This window comes from Limulus polyphemus, unplaced genomic scaffold, assembly GCF_000517525.1.
Source record: "Limulus polyphemus unplaced genomic scaffold, Limulus_polyphemus-2.1.2 Scaffold116, whole genome shotgun sequence".
In the NCBI taxonomy this organism is placed as follows: Eukaryota; Metazoa; Arthropoda; class Merostomata; order Xiphosura; family Limulidae; genus Limulus; species Limulus polyphemus.
Window position 1 is genome coordinate 1,024,557 of NW_013665726.1, and position 16,750 is coordinate 1,041,306.

Consider the following 16,750-nt stretch of genomic DNA (forward strand, 5'->3'; position numbering starts at 1 on the left):
CTCTCTTCGACAATCGAGGGCAAGAAAAATGAAGATTGGGTAAGTACTTTATTTCTTGTTTTTCATATTTATTATTATAAATGTAACTAAAATTATAAGTACGGATCTTTTTTAAGTTATTTGAGACTATATTAGGTAAAATAAGTAATAACAATAATAATAATAATATAATTAAAATGGTTCACGAGGCACACAGGCGAGCAGCTCGTGGGTAATGTAATTTGAGCTGCATGTTCCCCGAGTGATTTACAACTTATAATGGTGGGGATAGCAGTTAGACACGGTTCAAAGGGCAATAAAACAATAAAATTTAATTATAAATAGATGTATATTGTTACGAAATAAAAGCTACTTAGGATAAAGGAATGTAGTTTCAGGTTACAATTTGAAGTCACTCTAGAAAGAAAAGAAGGGTAATTTAGGTTTATTTAGATTTTTTTTTTTGGTGGTCGAATTGACCGATCTCGTTTTGAGATAGGGTAGAGAAAATAATAAAAACAACAAGGAATTAGTGAAAAAGTGTTTGAAATGCATTTAGGAGGTTTCAGGGATTACACAAAGGAAATTTGAGATTTTTGAGACGACGAAAAGTATTTTTAATTTTAACATAAAAATTACTTAGCACACAGACTATTCAAAACAAATACCCAATATATTCATGGACAAAAATTTATTTTATTTTATTAGAAATACTTCACTAAAAAATATGATTTTTTGTATGTGAAAGACTTGTAATATTAACTGAAAGACTGCCAAATTTCATGAAGATATACCCAATATATAGAGTTATAAGTATTAAATTTATGTCAACTTTAAATGAGTACAGAAGGTCACGTGACTTTGTAAAATTGACCAACCCTGTGTCGAAAGATTTAATGTAACAAACTTACATGCTTCTGTGCAGAATTGAGAGACTGGAGGAATTGTGGCGAATCCATTGACCCCATATGGAAAGAATTAATGAAATGAAATTTATATATTTTTTAAATTGATATCTTTTAATAACAAGGATAGATATATAAAACATCACAAGTATATTTCTAGTAAAGAATTCTGAGTTGAATAAAGTATTTTGATATTCTGTTACATTAATAAATTTTATTCATAATAACCGATGAAATGTAGGATGTGACTTTGTTCCATCGCCGCCACCTCCGTCACCTCCTCCTCCACAAACTGAGATTTCAACCCCAAGAAGACTGCGACAGAGAAAGACAGTTATAAACCCTATACTGAGTACACCACAACCGGTAAGTGGTTGTTAGATATACACGACTGTTTAAGTTTATGCGAGTGTTATGATTTAGATAGTTTATTTAGATAGTATATATAGTACAAGTGTTAAATTTAATTAATTTTAGAAGCGATAATTTATTGCAGGTTTGTTTCGTAATTGTTTACTAATCATATGTTGTGTAGTTCAACAGTTATAAATTGATGATTGTTGTATTATTGCATCATGTTTCTAGAACTTTCTGAATTTTTGCATTGTTTTAATTGAGTAGTATTGCATCATAATATGTAGTAGTATGTGGTACGTTCTTGACCTTTGCTGAGGTATAATTCCAAAAAATACCTTCTTTCACACTACAGCTATTACTCAACTGCCAAGGTTTCTTCCTTTGCCCATCTAAACATTGGTCTGATTTTTTTTTGCTTCCTCCAGTCTTTTATATGCCACTTAATTATCCTTGGTGATACTTGTCTCGTGACATTCTCCACCTACTTCAATGTGTCCTCTGTCCTGGTACTGTATATAAGTACCTCATTCAGATAATGTTATTACTTTTTCTCGACAAAGCATCACTAATGGGTTTCCCAGTACTACAATTGTTTGGAGACACTGAACATTCTCCATGTTACATAATTGATTTTCATATTTAAAAACAAAATTGTCCAATTAGCAATCTAATATATGGTATGAATTCCTGGATTATTATTTCTTCTCTCCTATCCCATCTCTCATATCTAGCATCACATAATAATCAGAGTGTTAGTCACTCTCAGTTGAGACTGTCGGTGATCTTATTTGTAGTGAGATGGAGACATATATTAGGTTCTGTGGTGTTCCTCCGGGGGTGTTTAAGGCTGCAACTGAGGGCAATCCTCGACATTCTGAAGAGAATTTAGATTCACTTTTTCCTCTGCCTTCTTTTTGTCTGTTGGCTTTTTAGTTCCCCCTGTGGGACAAGTGGTGAGTTTATAGACATGTATTGCTGGAATCCTGGGTTTGATTCCCTATATTGAACACAATAGATAGCCCAACATTGCTTTGCTCCAACAAAACAAACTTATCTGACCAAATGTGGTTCTGATCAATGGTAATCAACACATGACATATAAAAACAAAAAGAAGGCCACTTTGGGATAAGCTGCCTTTCACTTCTTTTCTTTTGTTGATTCATTGAGAGAGTGATGATTTGGGTCTTTCCCCGATTGCTTTTGAGCCTGCACCTTACTTGATGGCTGAAAGGTCTGGAAGCAAATATTTAGTTTTCTCTCCATCTACGGACATTGTGGTTCATACTTCTCAGTTACGTGAAGGGACAGTTATGCCTTATCTGCCAGGTGGAAGAACTTTCCAAATTTTGAATTTCAGGGTTCTAAGTCAGATTTGTAGTTAACCTGAATAGATTAATGTTCCCTGATGGGTCAGGATAAGTCTACGAACTTACAACTCTAAAATCCAACATTTTGGTTTCCTTTCACTTCACTTTGTTGTAAGACTCTCAGGATCACCATCTTCATTGGTGATGAGATGGAACCAATGTTAGCATGTACATTGGTTCAGTTGTCAGCTTCTACATTCATCCTTCTTGTCATTGGCATCATAGTTCTGCCCCTATTCGTAGGTCCTGACCCCCGACGTCAGCCCCTAAGTACATTGGTACCCAGAATAGATTCTATCTTATCCAAGGGTTCTGCTGTTTGGTCTGATCACTGCCAGAGGTGTCGGTTATTACTGTACACCTTCGAGGTCTGTGGGGCTTGGCTCAGAGAATTTCTGGATGTGTGGTAACCTTAACCACAGATCCTGAAGCACTACAGGTCCTTGAGTCAGTATTAATCATTCCTTTCACATCTTCACCACCATTATCCATGCAACGTGTAGTGTTTCTGTCTCCTGTGGGTCCTCGGATTTCAGAACTTAGTTTTAGGGCTATAAAAGTTTGGTTGATCTGGGGTAGGGAGAGAATTGTGCCAGTTATTCAGGGTTTTATTCCCATCAATTTGTTGGGCCTAAGAAGACAGGAGACTGGTGTACAGTCATTGATCTTTCTCATCTATATCAAGTCCTAGATTCTCCAAGGTTCACAAGTTACTCATTCTGCAATCTGAGTTGACATTTTTTACTGGGAATGTAAATGTCCAAGTTTGTTGTAGTCGGCTCCTATCCATACATTGCCATAGCTGTGGCGTCGCACCACTGTTGACATTTTTTATTCACAAGGAGGAGGCACTTGGTCCAGGGCTCCTTATTTTCGATTCTTGAACCTCCTTTCTCGGGACCACTCCTATCATACCATACTAGCTTGCCATGTTCCACTAGTGATGCCTTCAGTCACAGATCAGTTGTCTCAACCTAAACAGATTCTCCCAACAGAATAGATGCTGCATCGCAAGGTTCTATGGGATTGACTCTTATTTTGCAACTCTGATCGGTGGGTTGGTCTCCCATTAGAACACCTAACTACTGGCAATTTGGTCTCCAGTACCTCACATTTGGGCTTTAGCGATGGATGCATTCCATCAGCACAGGACAGGATTACAACTCCAGGCCTTCCCTCCAATTCATATGTTACCCATGGTACTAAATATGAATTGTTCCAATCCATTGTGAGGTCCTGTTGATAGCACCAGATTGGCAGCTACACCCTAGTTTCTGCTTCTGCAGTGCCTTCTGGAGTGTACACCTTTTCCACTTCATTTTAGGCCATCTCTGTGATCTGACATAGTACACTTGGCTATTTAGAAGCTCAAGCTTCTGGCATAGAGCTTATGCAGTCTTTTGCACAGCATTGAGGTTTAATTTCTAAGGTTGCCATATATCTATCTCAAACTTTGCTTAGTCCATTAACATTTATCAACAGAAATGACACGGATATCAGCAATGGTGTTTTGAGAAGAGATTGAACCCACTTCAGTCGTAAGTGCCAACCATAACTCGTATATGTACAGAAGCTGATTTCAAAAATATTTATGAAACAACTGTTATATTTAAGGTAGTTGGTTCAAAATATATCCATGGGTAAAATATGATACAAAAAGAATGTGTTTTTATCCAAGTCCTTTACGAAGGTAAAGTTTTTCATTTATAAACTTTTATCTTTATTTTCTAAGAAAACCACTTTATTTCATTAAGTTTTTTTTTGCAATTTGAAACAATAATGTCTGCAAAATAATATAAAATCATTTTCTAAATTCACTGTATTGTCCTTTTTTTATTTTACCTTATTTTTTTTCTAATTTATGTTTTGAATGCCAATCATGAGTTCTGGTCTGAGCAGGATTTTTGTGCCCAAGCTCATATGTTATGCTTTCTCCTGTGTCTTTATAAATTAACTACTGCCAAAATCCCTTGCTATCTTGCACGTATCAACAAAAGTCGTTCTGATTCAAAACTTTACAAAAAATTGTTGACGTTTCGTTCTCTAATCAGCCTTTTGCTTCTTTCCAAAGTTTGACTAAGATTTTCCCAAAGGTTTTATGCATGCCCAATTTACTAAAGGCATTCTGAGCAAGTGCAGAATACCATTATGGGCAGTAATATATAATATATATATATATTTGACAGCATGTTTAAAATGTACACAGGTGTGTAAAATACAACCTTTTACAGAGTAACGTTCAAAATTTAAGTATACTTCATTATCAATCTATGTCAATAAACTTGACATCAAAACTAGCTTATAAGTTTTAATTTCTTTATTTCAAAAGGAAATGTTTAAATAAGTTCTCTTCTGTGTATTGTGTGATGCTTCTCTCCATATTTACCACTTTAGATTTTATCTCTACCTCTATAATATTATGAGTTTGGCACAAAGTACACATACTTATAATTAGTATGGATATTGCTAAGCTGTATTGTAAATTTATAGCCTGCAAGATACACTTTGTAAATCACATGATATTATGTTCATTTTGAGCTGTAAGAGTCAATTTGCCATCAGAAATCAATGGATTTGTGCAGAAGTCATTGAATGGAGAAGTAATGACATTTTTTAACCTAGATTTGCTAGAAAGCCAAATAAATTACAGTAGTTTTCATACAGTCTAACTTAGTGAGAGATATGTTTTTGATTTTCTAAAATTCATTTTTCAAAGAAACATGAATTTATTTTTTGGACAACAAATATAGTAGGAGAAAACAGGGTTTATTATGAAAACAAGCACTTATAGTTAGACGTCATGTGATTTAACGTAAAACTTTGTTTTCCCTAAACTCATACTCTTATTGTTAGATTTATTGCTTGTCTTGGTTCTTAGACATGGTTCAAAGAGCAATAAAACAAATTAAATGAAAGCAGTTGTGAAAAGTTAAGAAGCTTAAAGTTCTTAAGATAAATAATAGTAATTGTCTGTTACAATCTGTAAGCAACTTGAATTTTTGCTGCTGGTGAAAGCAAAAATGGGAGTTGTAACTTTGAAGACAAAGTTTAAAGGCTCTTTGTCTGGTCACATGACATAATTAATTTTTATCTTGAAATGTGCAACATACTTTTAATTGACAGCTTAGGGATTTCTTTCCCTATTTTTCAAATTAATTCAGTTGATTTTGTGTCTTTAGTTTATTTGTTCTTAACAAAAAATTGTTTTGCTTTGTCAATTTTAATTTATTGAATAAGCATTTTAAAGCTGTAGCTGATATTTTTAAAGTAAGAAATGGGGGGAAAATTGTTTTTATCTGCATTTCATTGTGTGTGTTATTGATATAATGTTTTGTACAGCTGCTTATTAATTTTTATAAAGTATAATAAAACATTAGTTATTTAATTTTAGTGGAATTCACATTTTGTTAAAATTAGTAAATTAGGTCCTGAAAAAAGACCTGGAAGTTTTTTTTTTTTTCATCTTAGCATGGGAAACCATGTAACAACCATGGAGGGCATACAATTGGGAAATTTCATCTGTTTGAGTTGTTCTACAATCAGCTATCTAAAATGCTATGAAAAAATCTATACTAGTTTCATTTTTTACTTTTTCACCTATATTTCAATGCATGTGTTATTTTGTGCTGCTGTTATTGAATTTTATTTTAAAATATAATAAAACATTGGTTATTTAATTTTGGTGGAATTAACATTTTGTTAAATTTGGTAGATTAGGTCTTTGAAGATGACAATTTGGTCCAAGAAAAGGTCCTGGATTTTGTTGTTTTTTCCATTATTCTGTGCAAACAACTAACACTTCACATTCTCAAGCATCTGGCTTATTATTCTTGTCTCTTTTGCTTGCAACCAGATGATTAGATTATAAATCAACATGGGATGATTGTAGGATGTTGACAAAAAATATGACCGTAATTATCATGACAAAGGTCTTAGTTCTATCCAATGTCAATCATTATGTCTTACTATGAAAATAATGTTACAATTAATTCTAAGGAGGTATGTACTAGCTTGCTTGTGGGCAATGGCAGAGTAGGAGATAGCTTGTTATGAAGTACAGTGGAATCTTTGGTCCTGTAACCAAATACTGTAGATGTGAAGGTGTGGCAAAAACCTTAACAAACCAGCAGAAAGGAGCCATGGCAAAGGGCAAGCCACCCCTTTAGCAGCGAGATTTTACTACAGGAACCAACACAAGACATTGACGATGAAACTTTTTGAATCAGTTGCCAGGAAGCTATTTGTGTTCATTCAAAGATGTGTTAAGGTAATCCTTAGAGTATGAGGTGCACAAAGAAGTGAGAAGAAAGACAGGGCAGGAAGACAACATTGTATAGATCACTAGGAGGCCAGGAAGCTATTTGTGTTCATTCAAAGATGTGTTAAGGTAATCCTTAGAGTATGAGGCGCATAAAGAAGTGAGAAGAAAGACAGGGCAGGAAGACATCATTCTATAGATCACTAGGAGGAAATAGATGTTTACAGGCAAGATGTTAAGGAAAGAACAGGACATCATCACAAAAGAAGCTGTTTTGGACTCAAGTAATGACTCAAGACAGAGTGCACTGTCAAGAACTTGTGGAGAATTTATTCTCCACTTAGTGCAAAGAAGATTAAGAAGGTGTACTGGCATCATGCATAAACAAGCTTAAGATTTAGTTGAACTAAACACAGAGGGAAAGGTACATAAAATATGAACATAATAACAAAAAATGTAGGAATACCACCATTTCACTACAGTTGTTGTGCAGCAGTATTAGAAGTGTTCTGTTGTACCTTGTACATTTCAGGATTTGAAAATATAATTTAACCTATTTCAATATCATTTTTGCTATGAAATAGTGTAGAAATGGTGCTGTAATATTATATAATAGTATGTTAATTTTCTATGCAAGAATTTGCAAAGTCTAAATGTTTGGTTTAATAGTGGCTATAGGCATTTTCTCTCTCGTTTTATCTTATGATTACTTGTTTGTTCCAACCAATAAATTGTATAGTATTAAAAATACAATATTTCTCAAATCTCTAGATATGTTACAAACTGAGCTATTGATTGTTTGGGTGAGTTTGCATGTATAGTACCAGTGTGTGTATTTTGGCTTTAAGGATACAACCTCCAGTTAGGGACTGTTGTATAGGGAAGGAGCTGAGCTTCAAAACCTTGTAAACAACTTGTCAGTCATTCCTTACGATGATTTTTGTCTTTTTTATGTTTTGACTAAAAAGTACAGTAATGCTATTTTGCAATAAAGTTAGAAAAATGGCTTTTACTCTCCAGTTAATAAAAACTATTTCTGCCAATGTTTCACCAGTGCAGCTTCAACAGGGATAATAGTACAAGAGCGCTTGAATTAGAATAAATTCTTAACCTGTAGGCTACAGGAAATAAGATCCATCAATTAAAAATAATTTATTGTGGGATGTAAATTTTAACATTGGAATTTACAGTTATTCTCCAAATATAAGTATAGTCTATGTCAGTCGTTTTCAAACTGTGTTCCATGGAACCCAGGATTCCGTGAAGGGTAATCACAGGTTCCCCGCAAAGATAATGGGTAGTGGCAGGTTTTTTTTGTTTTTTTCTTCCAATTATTCAGTTATTAGAGACCAAATGTATTTTTAAAAATGAGTCAGTTGACAGTCATTCTTACCCACACAGTTATGTACACAAGCAAACAAAATAAGAAATATTTGTACTTATGTAAATTTTAAGGGTGTTAATGGCTAGGATTCCTGGCTTTGTACAGTTTGGAAACTACTGGCCTGTGTATACAAACTGTGGGGCCCATTGTTATGTAGAGATGAAGCAAGTCAAGTACAAAGTCATTGATGTTAAACCAACAGTGTTATTACAGTGAAGAAGCATGTTAGAAATGCCCACAATAAGTGTATAAGCTCACCATGGGCCTTCAAAACATTAAGTCACTACAACTAGGTTGAGAAAGCACTGTTAAGACTTTTTGTGGCAGCTGAAAAACATCGTTTGATTATGACATTGTTGAACTACCAGAACTTTTGCTTTGATTCTGTCAAACTAATTCATGTATGATCCAACGTATACAGTTCAAGTTTTGGAGAAAGGTAAGCAAACTGAAGCAATGTTGATCATGAAAGGAGCTGAGCATATTCCCATATTGGTTCAAGTAGTTGTTTCATGTAATTTGACTAAATACAAATTATGGAATAGGGAAGCTTTGTAGAAGTCAACTAGTATCACTTTGTGCTTGACCTAGTGGAAATTACAAAATTGGAAGTCATCCAGCAAGTATTTGAGAACAAAGACACTACATCACAATTTAGCAAAACGCTATACTTGTTGTTGTGTACTATAATCTATGTCCTCCATGTTGAGGACCTAAACAAAAAAAAAAAGACAATAGCACAGATTGAGAACGAAGAGTGAAATTTAAAAAAAAAGAAAGTTTATAAGAGTATTATCTCCGCATATTGTCAGACAAATATTCATGATTTTGGTTTACCCAAACTTTTATCAAAACTAAAAACAATTAAAGACAAAACAGTCAAGTTTAATCTTAGTTAGATAATGAATAGAAGCCAAGATTTTGTAAAATCAAGTTCAGTGTATAGACAGTAAGAAAGGAACAAAGTAAATTAAAAAATTTACTTTCAAGTGTAGACAGAAAACTAATGCAAAGGATACTAAATTTATTTTGTCAGAAGTACATTTTACAATTTAAGTATATTAATCAATCTCTAATCGAGCTTTAAGTGATTTTGGTCAGTGGTTTTACATACTTTTCAAGTGTTTTAATAGGTGCGCATCACATTTAAAAAATTATTCACTTCTAGTACTGGACTTTGAAAAAATTATATATTTCTAGGCAGTAGATCCTTGGAAACCTCTTGATCCACATGAAGAAACTCCTAATCTCAAGAAACCTATGAAAAGGGGGAAAACCAGTAGAATCCCCAAAAAGGTTGAACAGAAAAAGCAAGACAACAAGAGAAAAAGGAAGAGAGATGAAGTAAAAAACAAAGATTGTAATTTTACTGAAACCTACAAAATTTTGGGATGATACACATACCATATTAAAAGTTATAGTATGGAAACAATGATGGTTATTTTGTGGCTACAAAGTCAATGTTCTTTAGGTCTTCCAAGAAGTGCAGAATATAATGTAAATTACTCATTATAATTTAGATATTACTAAGGTGAATCCTAATTTTTATAGTCTTCAATCTTATTTGTTTATAGTCATAAGCTAGAAAATCAGACCCACTTACCACACCCACCTCTCACATCCTTTCTTTCAAATATTGCAATAGTGTTTGCTGATGTTTTATAATATATTATTTATAACTGATAGAAAGCCAATGTTTTAATCTATCAAATGATGTGTTATAGTACATCATTTTCTGTACAGAGCATTGTCTATTTTGCCTTCAGTTTGAAACTTTTCTCACAGTATTCACATTGACAAGCTTAGCTGAATATGTAAAGGCTTTATTGCATAGTTAGAAAGCCAGAAATATAATGATAGTTATAGGGCATTGTTTGCTTTCTGGATGTTCTCATTCTGTGTTCTTAGGTGTATTATTTAGTTAGATAAAAATTATTTATCATAGTAGTAACATTAGGATAAAGGAGGCTTAAGTTTCACAGACAATTGATAGTAAAAAAATAAGAGGACCTAGGTAAGTACTATACTTCTCGTTTTTCACGTGTATTCTTATTAAGTTAGATAGGGTTGAGTAAGATAATGAAAAAATATAATAATAAATCTTTACTGGGTATGCTCGTGAGCACCTTGTGTGTAATGTAATTTGATACAGTAACTTGAGCTATTACGAGTTTTAAGCTATTTAGGATAAACAATTCTGGTTTTCATTTACAATCTGCAGTCATTCTAGAAATAAAAAAGGATAATTGAGGTTAATTTCTTCTTATTTTATGGTAGTTACAAAATCAGTCAATTTGAGCAAGTCTATATAGAGTTAGGGTAGAGAAAATAACAAAATATAAACTTGTACTGAAAACTGAAACATTTGATATTTATTTAGGAGGTTTTTAGAGAATATGCAAATGAAAGTTGAAAATCGCTTCTGCAGTTGGAGCAGTCAACACTCCAACTCCATATATTCAGAAACAAATCTTTAATAAAAATACTTGATTAAAAAATTTGATTTTTTTATGTACAAAAGACGTTATTTAAATATTTCCTTATAAAATTAAGAAATTAAAACATACAATAGTAAAATTTGATTTATTAACTATCTTTTCATGCCAAGCTTATTAATATACATTGGTAACAAAATAGTAATTAAATTTTGAATGTAACTCTATAAAAGGTCGTGACACACGGACTTTGGCTAGCTCATAGCAAAAGGGTTAATAGCAAAAAAACATAAACAAATTAATCTAGACACATGCATACTTGAACCTTAGCAAGAGGATTACTAATTATTTCATTAATGTTCTTTTTATACTGTGTTGTTAAAGAATTGAAGAACAATCCTTAATTTGTAAATTTTAGAATACGTTGTAAAATTAAGCATAGTTTAAGTTGAATCATATTAATGTATTTTGTTGAATATATTTTGTATCTTGTGGAAGTTGAGAATTGCTATGTTTGTACTGTTTTCAGTCGTAAAGGTGAAGTTCTTGGTAACAAGCACGACTTTAGAGTCAACATGTGCAATCTACATCGATCTGGGGCCTTACTGCTGTATAGTACAAGTTTTACTGATAATATTGACAAGGAACCAACAACTGTTATACTTCATACTTCAAGAACTGGTCTACAGGAGGAAAGTCACAAGGAAGGAGAAATGATGACAGTAGAGAAAGATGCTTTTAAAGAATTAGGTAGGAATAAATATTTCAAAATAATGAAGTTAAAAAAAAAGATAAACTAAGTTATCATAAGAATTTGAATAACTTTTCTGATAAATTTAAAAACATTGATAAATAATAAATTAAGCTTTGCAGTTGAATTGGCAGAAACACTGCCCAATGGCCAAATTTCACTTTATGCTTTCCATCTTTAGTTTTCTGTCAACTTTTTTCTGCTTCTAATAGTTTGTGCTTTGTATCCTTAATTTTCTGTTAACTTGTTCTGGTTCCAACAGTTTCATAAGAATTTAACATTTTATGTGACATATTATCAAAAGTTTTCTGAAAGCCAGAATTCATATACTAATAAGAGGTGCCTGCATTCAAAAAAATTGCCCATTAAAGAAAAATCAAAGTCAACAAGCTAGTTAGGCATGAGAAGTGTCTTTATAATACCAAAATATGTTTTTAACTGTGTGATGCTATTTAATATGGTAAATATTGAAAACAAGTGAAAATTAATACCGGTTGAAGTCAGAACTCTGTGGTCGTGTGTCTTTATCAGCCAACCTTTCATATTTCACATATCTGAAATCTGTCATAATGTAAATGAAAACTGAAGCTTATAATGTACTTTTACCATAATAGTAAAAAAATCCTCTTCTAAGAAGGGTTCACATAGTTTGTTATATATATGTATATCATGCTAAAGGTTTTAATAAGATATTGTAATCTTCATCTTGCAAAAGTTTGATTTTTGGTATTTAATATTATGCCTCCAAATTTTTGGTTATACTGTGATTCATAACTTTTTGACTTGATATTTTCTGTTTATTTAACTCTTTATACAGGATTGGTCATTTTGGCCAACCTTGCAACCACCAGATAACCATGAAAGCATACACACTATAACTTTTAGTATAGTAAGTGTATCTTCATGAAATTTGCCAAGCTTTTACTAAACATTGAGTGTTTTGTACATAAAAATAAGATTTTCCAATTTAATATTGTTACTACAGATTTGTCTGTGAATTTACTCAGACTCTGACAAGGCCTGAGTGCAAGATGATTTTCATGTTAAGATTATAAATACTTTTTCACATCTGAAAATTTTCAGATTTCATGTGCATGATTTCTAAAACTTCCTAAATAAATATTAATTTTTTTTTTCATTAAACCGTGTTTTATCTGTTATTTTCTCTACTGTACCACTATATGAATTTGGATAATTTGACTGACTACGTAACCATCATAAGAAAATACAAAATAAATCTATTATTGGAAATTTATTTTGGAAACTAGGAAAATAGAACTTATATAATATTAAAACTCAATTTATTAACTATGTCTTAATGGCAAATTTATTCATATATATTGAAAATAATAGTGTAATTAAAGTTTAAATGTAACTGTTAAAAAGCCATGATGAGCACTTTACCTACCCATGTTAAGAGGTTTACAGTCTTGAGTATTATATATTAATTTCTGATATCTGTAATTTTCTGTTTTTGTTACTTTCTAATAAATAATTTATAACTGAAATTCCTCCTTGTGCTTTGTTTTGGGTGGTAAATTTCTGTATATTACCTTTCTTGTGTCGAGGAAATAAAAATTCAGAATTTTTTGATTAAAAGTTTAGGAAAGCAATTTTTGCCTCATAGTGGTTCTTTCCCACAACTTTTTAGAGTTACATTTAATATTTAACTAAAGTTAACATTTTCCTAAACGGAAAATGTATTTCCAATAGATACTTACCTCATCTCACAAAAAAGCTTTTCTTGATTGGTACTGCCATTATCAAATTACAATATCTACATGCTACTCCCGTGCATACCTTGTGAAATATTTTTATTATATTATTATTATTATTTATTTTACCTAATATAATCTTAACTAACCTAAAAAGATCCCTATTTTTACATTTTAATTACTCTTACAATAATAAATAAAGAATAAACATGAAAAACAAAAAAAATAAATTACTTACCAATCTTCTTTTTTCTTGCTGTCAATTGTTGATTATACTTAAGCCTACATATTTTTTTACTGATGGTAGTAGTGGATTAAATAATTTTTATTTAATTAAATAATGCACCAAAGAATATAGACTAATAACATGCAAAAAAGCAGACAATTTCCCCTAACTCAAAATATTTCTAGATTTCTAACTATACTACAAGAGCTATTACAAATTCATCCAAGCTAGTCCATGGGAATGAAGCTTGTACTCTGAGTGAAATTGACACTTTTCTGTTCAGAACACAACATTATACAATATACATCATTTGATAGATGAGAACCTTGATTTTCTATTGATTATAGGTAATATATAATTAAACGTAAAAGAGAACTATTAACAAAGCCTGAAAGAGAGGATGTAAAATGGTAGGTGTGGCAGAAGGGGTGTGATTTTCTATTTCTACCTCTGTAACAAAACAAAATTGAAGATTATGAAAATTGTGGTTGTTTGAGCAATGATGATTCTATAGAGAGTAATTTCCTTTTCATACTTTTTCAAGGGGTGGTGGATAAAATAGAGAAGACAAGATGCCTAGAGAAAAATATGTCACGGGTGTCACACTAGGGAAAATTCAAGATGGTTTTAATGTTGCTTTGTAGAATTAGGAACTTAAAACTTATATACAATTAAAATATGGATTATTAGCTACAATTTTATGCTATCCTAATTGTTATAACTTAAACAACAAGTAGCTTAATAAAATTTTGAATGTAAGACAGTAAAACTTTGTCATGCATAGTAAAGGATATCTGGGGTGAAAGGGTTAAAACATATATAATATTAAAATTGATTTATTAACTATGTTTTAATGACATGTTTATTCATATATAATGATAATAAAGTAGTTCCGATACGATATGTTATGTCCACTCACAAAATAGCTTTTTTTCTATTAGTACTGCCCTTTATCGGCACAAATTTTCCACGCATACCATTAGCCTTTCACTTGCTGCTACTGCATATCTACATGTTAATGATTATGCAGCAACTTTCCGTCAATAGGGGTGCAACACAACCCCTATCTTAACCAGTGCCCTCTCCACATTTGCACTCGATTGGCAGTAGTACTGTACAGACGTGCTTATTTTGCTTGCAAATTTGTCGACATTTTCCTATATATTATAGATTTAGTTCTCCTTTAGTATGGTTTTGTTATTTATTTATTTACAGGGATCTTTTTGCTAGTGTATTGTGGATTCCACGTTGTGGTGAGTGGTGCCTGACTAAGTATACTTTTTTTTTTTAATCCGTATTGTCCATCCTATGACCATGCTTGATATCATTTATGTTGTAGCTCTTGATGTACAATTCCAGATGCCACAAGGTGTTGGTTGTGTGTCTCCATTCAGTTGTTATCTATGTTGAAACAATTACATCACAGGATTAGGTTACCCACACTGTAGAGATGAGGTGTTCCATAGAACTGCTAGTAGTTCTCTCTATGGTTTTTTGGTTCATAAAAATATTTGTCCCAAACCATACACTCATGGACACGCATGAATAAAGCAGACAGGAATTGCTTCCCATCTCTGATGATCTGTGGCATTGAGAGTCTTCCTACCAGACTTGACATACAATTCCAGATGCCACTGGGTGTTAGTTGTTTGACTTCCTCAACATGGTAGCTCTGCTTTTCAAAATAGGGTATTGTAGTCACTCTTTGCACTGTCTCTGGGGGTGCAGTCCTCCAGACTCTCAAACTCTTTCCCATAGTGGAGAATTGAAGTCATTACCAATTCCTATCCATTGGGATGATGGACCATGGTGGCCTGTCATTCTGCGTGATGCATCGTGGCATTCTGTAGGTGTTGAATGCATACAGCACTTCCTGCTGCAGACCTGATGTACAATTCCAGATGCTGCAAAGTTTTGGTTGTAGTACTACAGCATATTATTATTATATATGTATATGTGGCAGATTGCTTTTTTCCACCATGGCATTCCTCTTTCCTATCATCCATTGAATGTATTGATGGAGTGATGCCTTTCCTACTGCAGACCTGATGTACAATTCCAGATACCACGAGGTTTTGGTTGAAGCATTCCGTGATGTCATGATTATATATATATATATTGCAGTCTGCTCTTCAGGCTGAGATGTTCTTTCTACCTACCATCCTCTGGATGCCTTTCCTGGGGGAGGGAAGGGTCTGAGTAAGTACTCGCGTGTTCTGGCTGGTATCCCTTCTTCTTTCACAGACCGAATGAAAAATGTCCAGTGCCACCAGGTTTTGGACTGGAGATGCACCCCAGGTTTGCAGTCCCTCTACCTACCATGTGCTGGATGTTGGTTTCTGGTGGATCTGGTGTTGGTTGTAGCTGGACACAGCACACATATTTCCCTTGTGTATGGCCAGGTATCCTCCTTCTACCATGGACTGGAAGAACCATACCCAATTCTACTGGGGTTTGAACCAGAAATGTCATCCCATCTGGGCTTTCATCCTCCTTGCCATTTGCTAGATGTCGATTTGTGGTGGATCAAGTGTTGATTGAGTTGGAAATGCATGCAAGTGGGGACAGCTTTTGATACGGAAGCTCGTCTTCTATACCAATCCCCGTTTTGAGGTGAAGAGGTAGATGTTTCTCTGCCTACTATGGAACTTATTGTACAATTTCAGATACTGCCAGTTGTTGGATGAGATCGAACTGCCACTCGACACCCAAGGGTCCCATTAATTGGTAATACATATTATGAGATTCCTTCATATTTTTCCACCTTTTATGTTCATGACACAGTCATAAAAGAGTGAATAGTATACCTGGATCAGATGTGCAGTCTCCCACTGAGTTGTGATATTTTCTTTTTTGGTTTGACACCTCATGGTCTTTCCTTGGGCACTTTCTAAAAGGAAATCATTTTTTCACCAGCCCTCCACCAGATCAGTGTGGGATTTTTAGCTATCTTGTGAATGGAGGTAAGATATCATATTGGAAGTTAACATTTTCCTAACCTGAAAATGTATTTTTGATAGATACTTACCTCCTCTTACATTTCCCACCCAGTCTCCCCACATCTGGTGATATGTGGTATAAGTCTTCTGACCAATCTTGAAGTGATTAACAAGTGCAAATGTGGAAAGGACTCTGGTTACATTAGGGGTTGTATCACACTCCTATTCTATTGGTGGAGAGCTGCTGCATAATCATTTACATGTGGATATGCTGAAGTGGGAGGTGGAAGGCTAGTGGCAAGCATTGATTATTTGTGCTGATAGTTGTAACATGAGCTGCACTTGCCTGAGTGATTTACAACTCATTATGGTGTGGATAGTGTTTAGACATGGTTCAAAGGGCAATAAAACAGTAAAATTTAATTATAAATAG

At 33.3% G+C, this 16,750-nt stretch overlaps 2 protein-coding genes across 2 annotated transcripts in view; both read left to right on the plus strand.

Annotated features, from left to right (window-relative positions):
• Window positions 1-12,292, plus strand: part of LOC106471919 (condensin-2 complex subunit H2-like) — a 35,724-nt gene extending 23,432 nt beyond the window's left edge. The window contains exons 7-8 of the mRNA XM_022401462.1: window positions 11,216-11,436; window positions 12,255-12,292. Coding sequence (XP_022257170.1) covers window positions 11,216-11,436; window positions 12,255-12,292 — 259 coding nt within the window. The remainder of the gene's footprint in view (window positions 1-11,215; window positions 11,437-12,254) is intronic.
• LOC106472018 (condensin-2 complex subunit H2-like) overlaps window positions 1,123-16,750 on the plus strand; it is a 33,081-nt gene continuing 17,453 nt past the window's right edge. Inside the window, exons 1-4 of the mRNA XM_022401426.1 lie at window positions 1,123-1,250; window positions 9,452-9,608; window positions 14,738-14,747; window positions 15,107-15,121. Coding sequence (XP_022257134.1) covers window positions 14,738-14,747; window positions 15,107-15,121 — 25 coding nt within the window. The 5' untranslated portion in view covers window positions 1,123-1,250; window positions 9,452-9,608. The remainder of the gene's footprint in view (window positions 1,251-9,451; window positions 9,609-14,737; window positions 14,748-15,106; window positions 15,122-16,750) is intronic.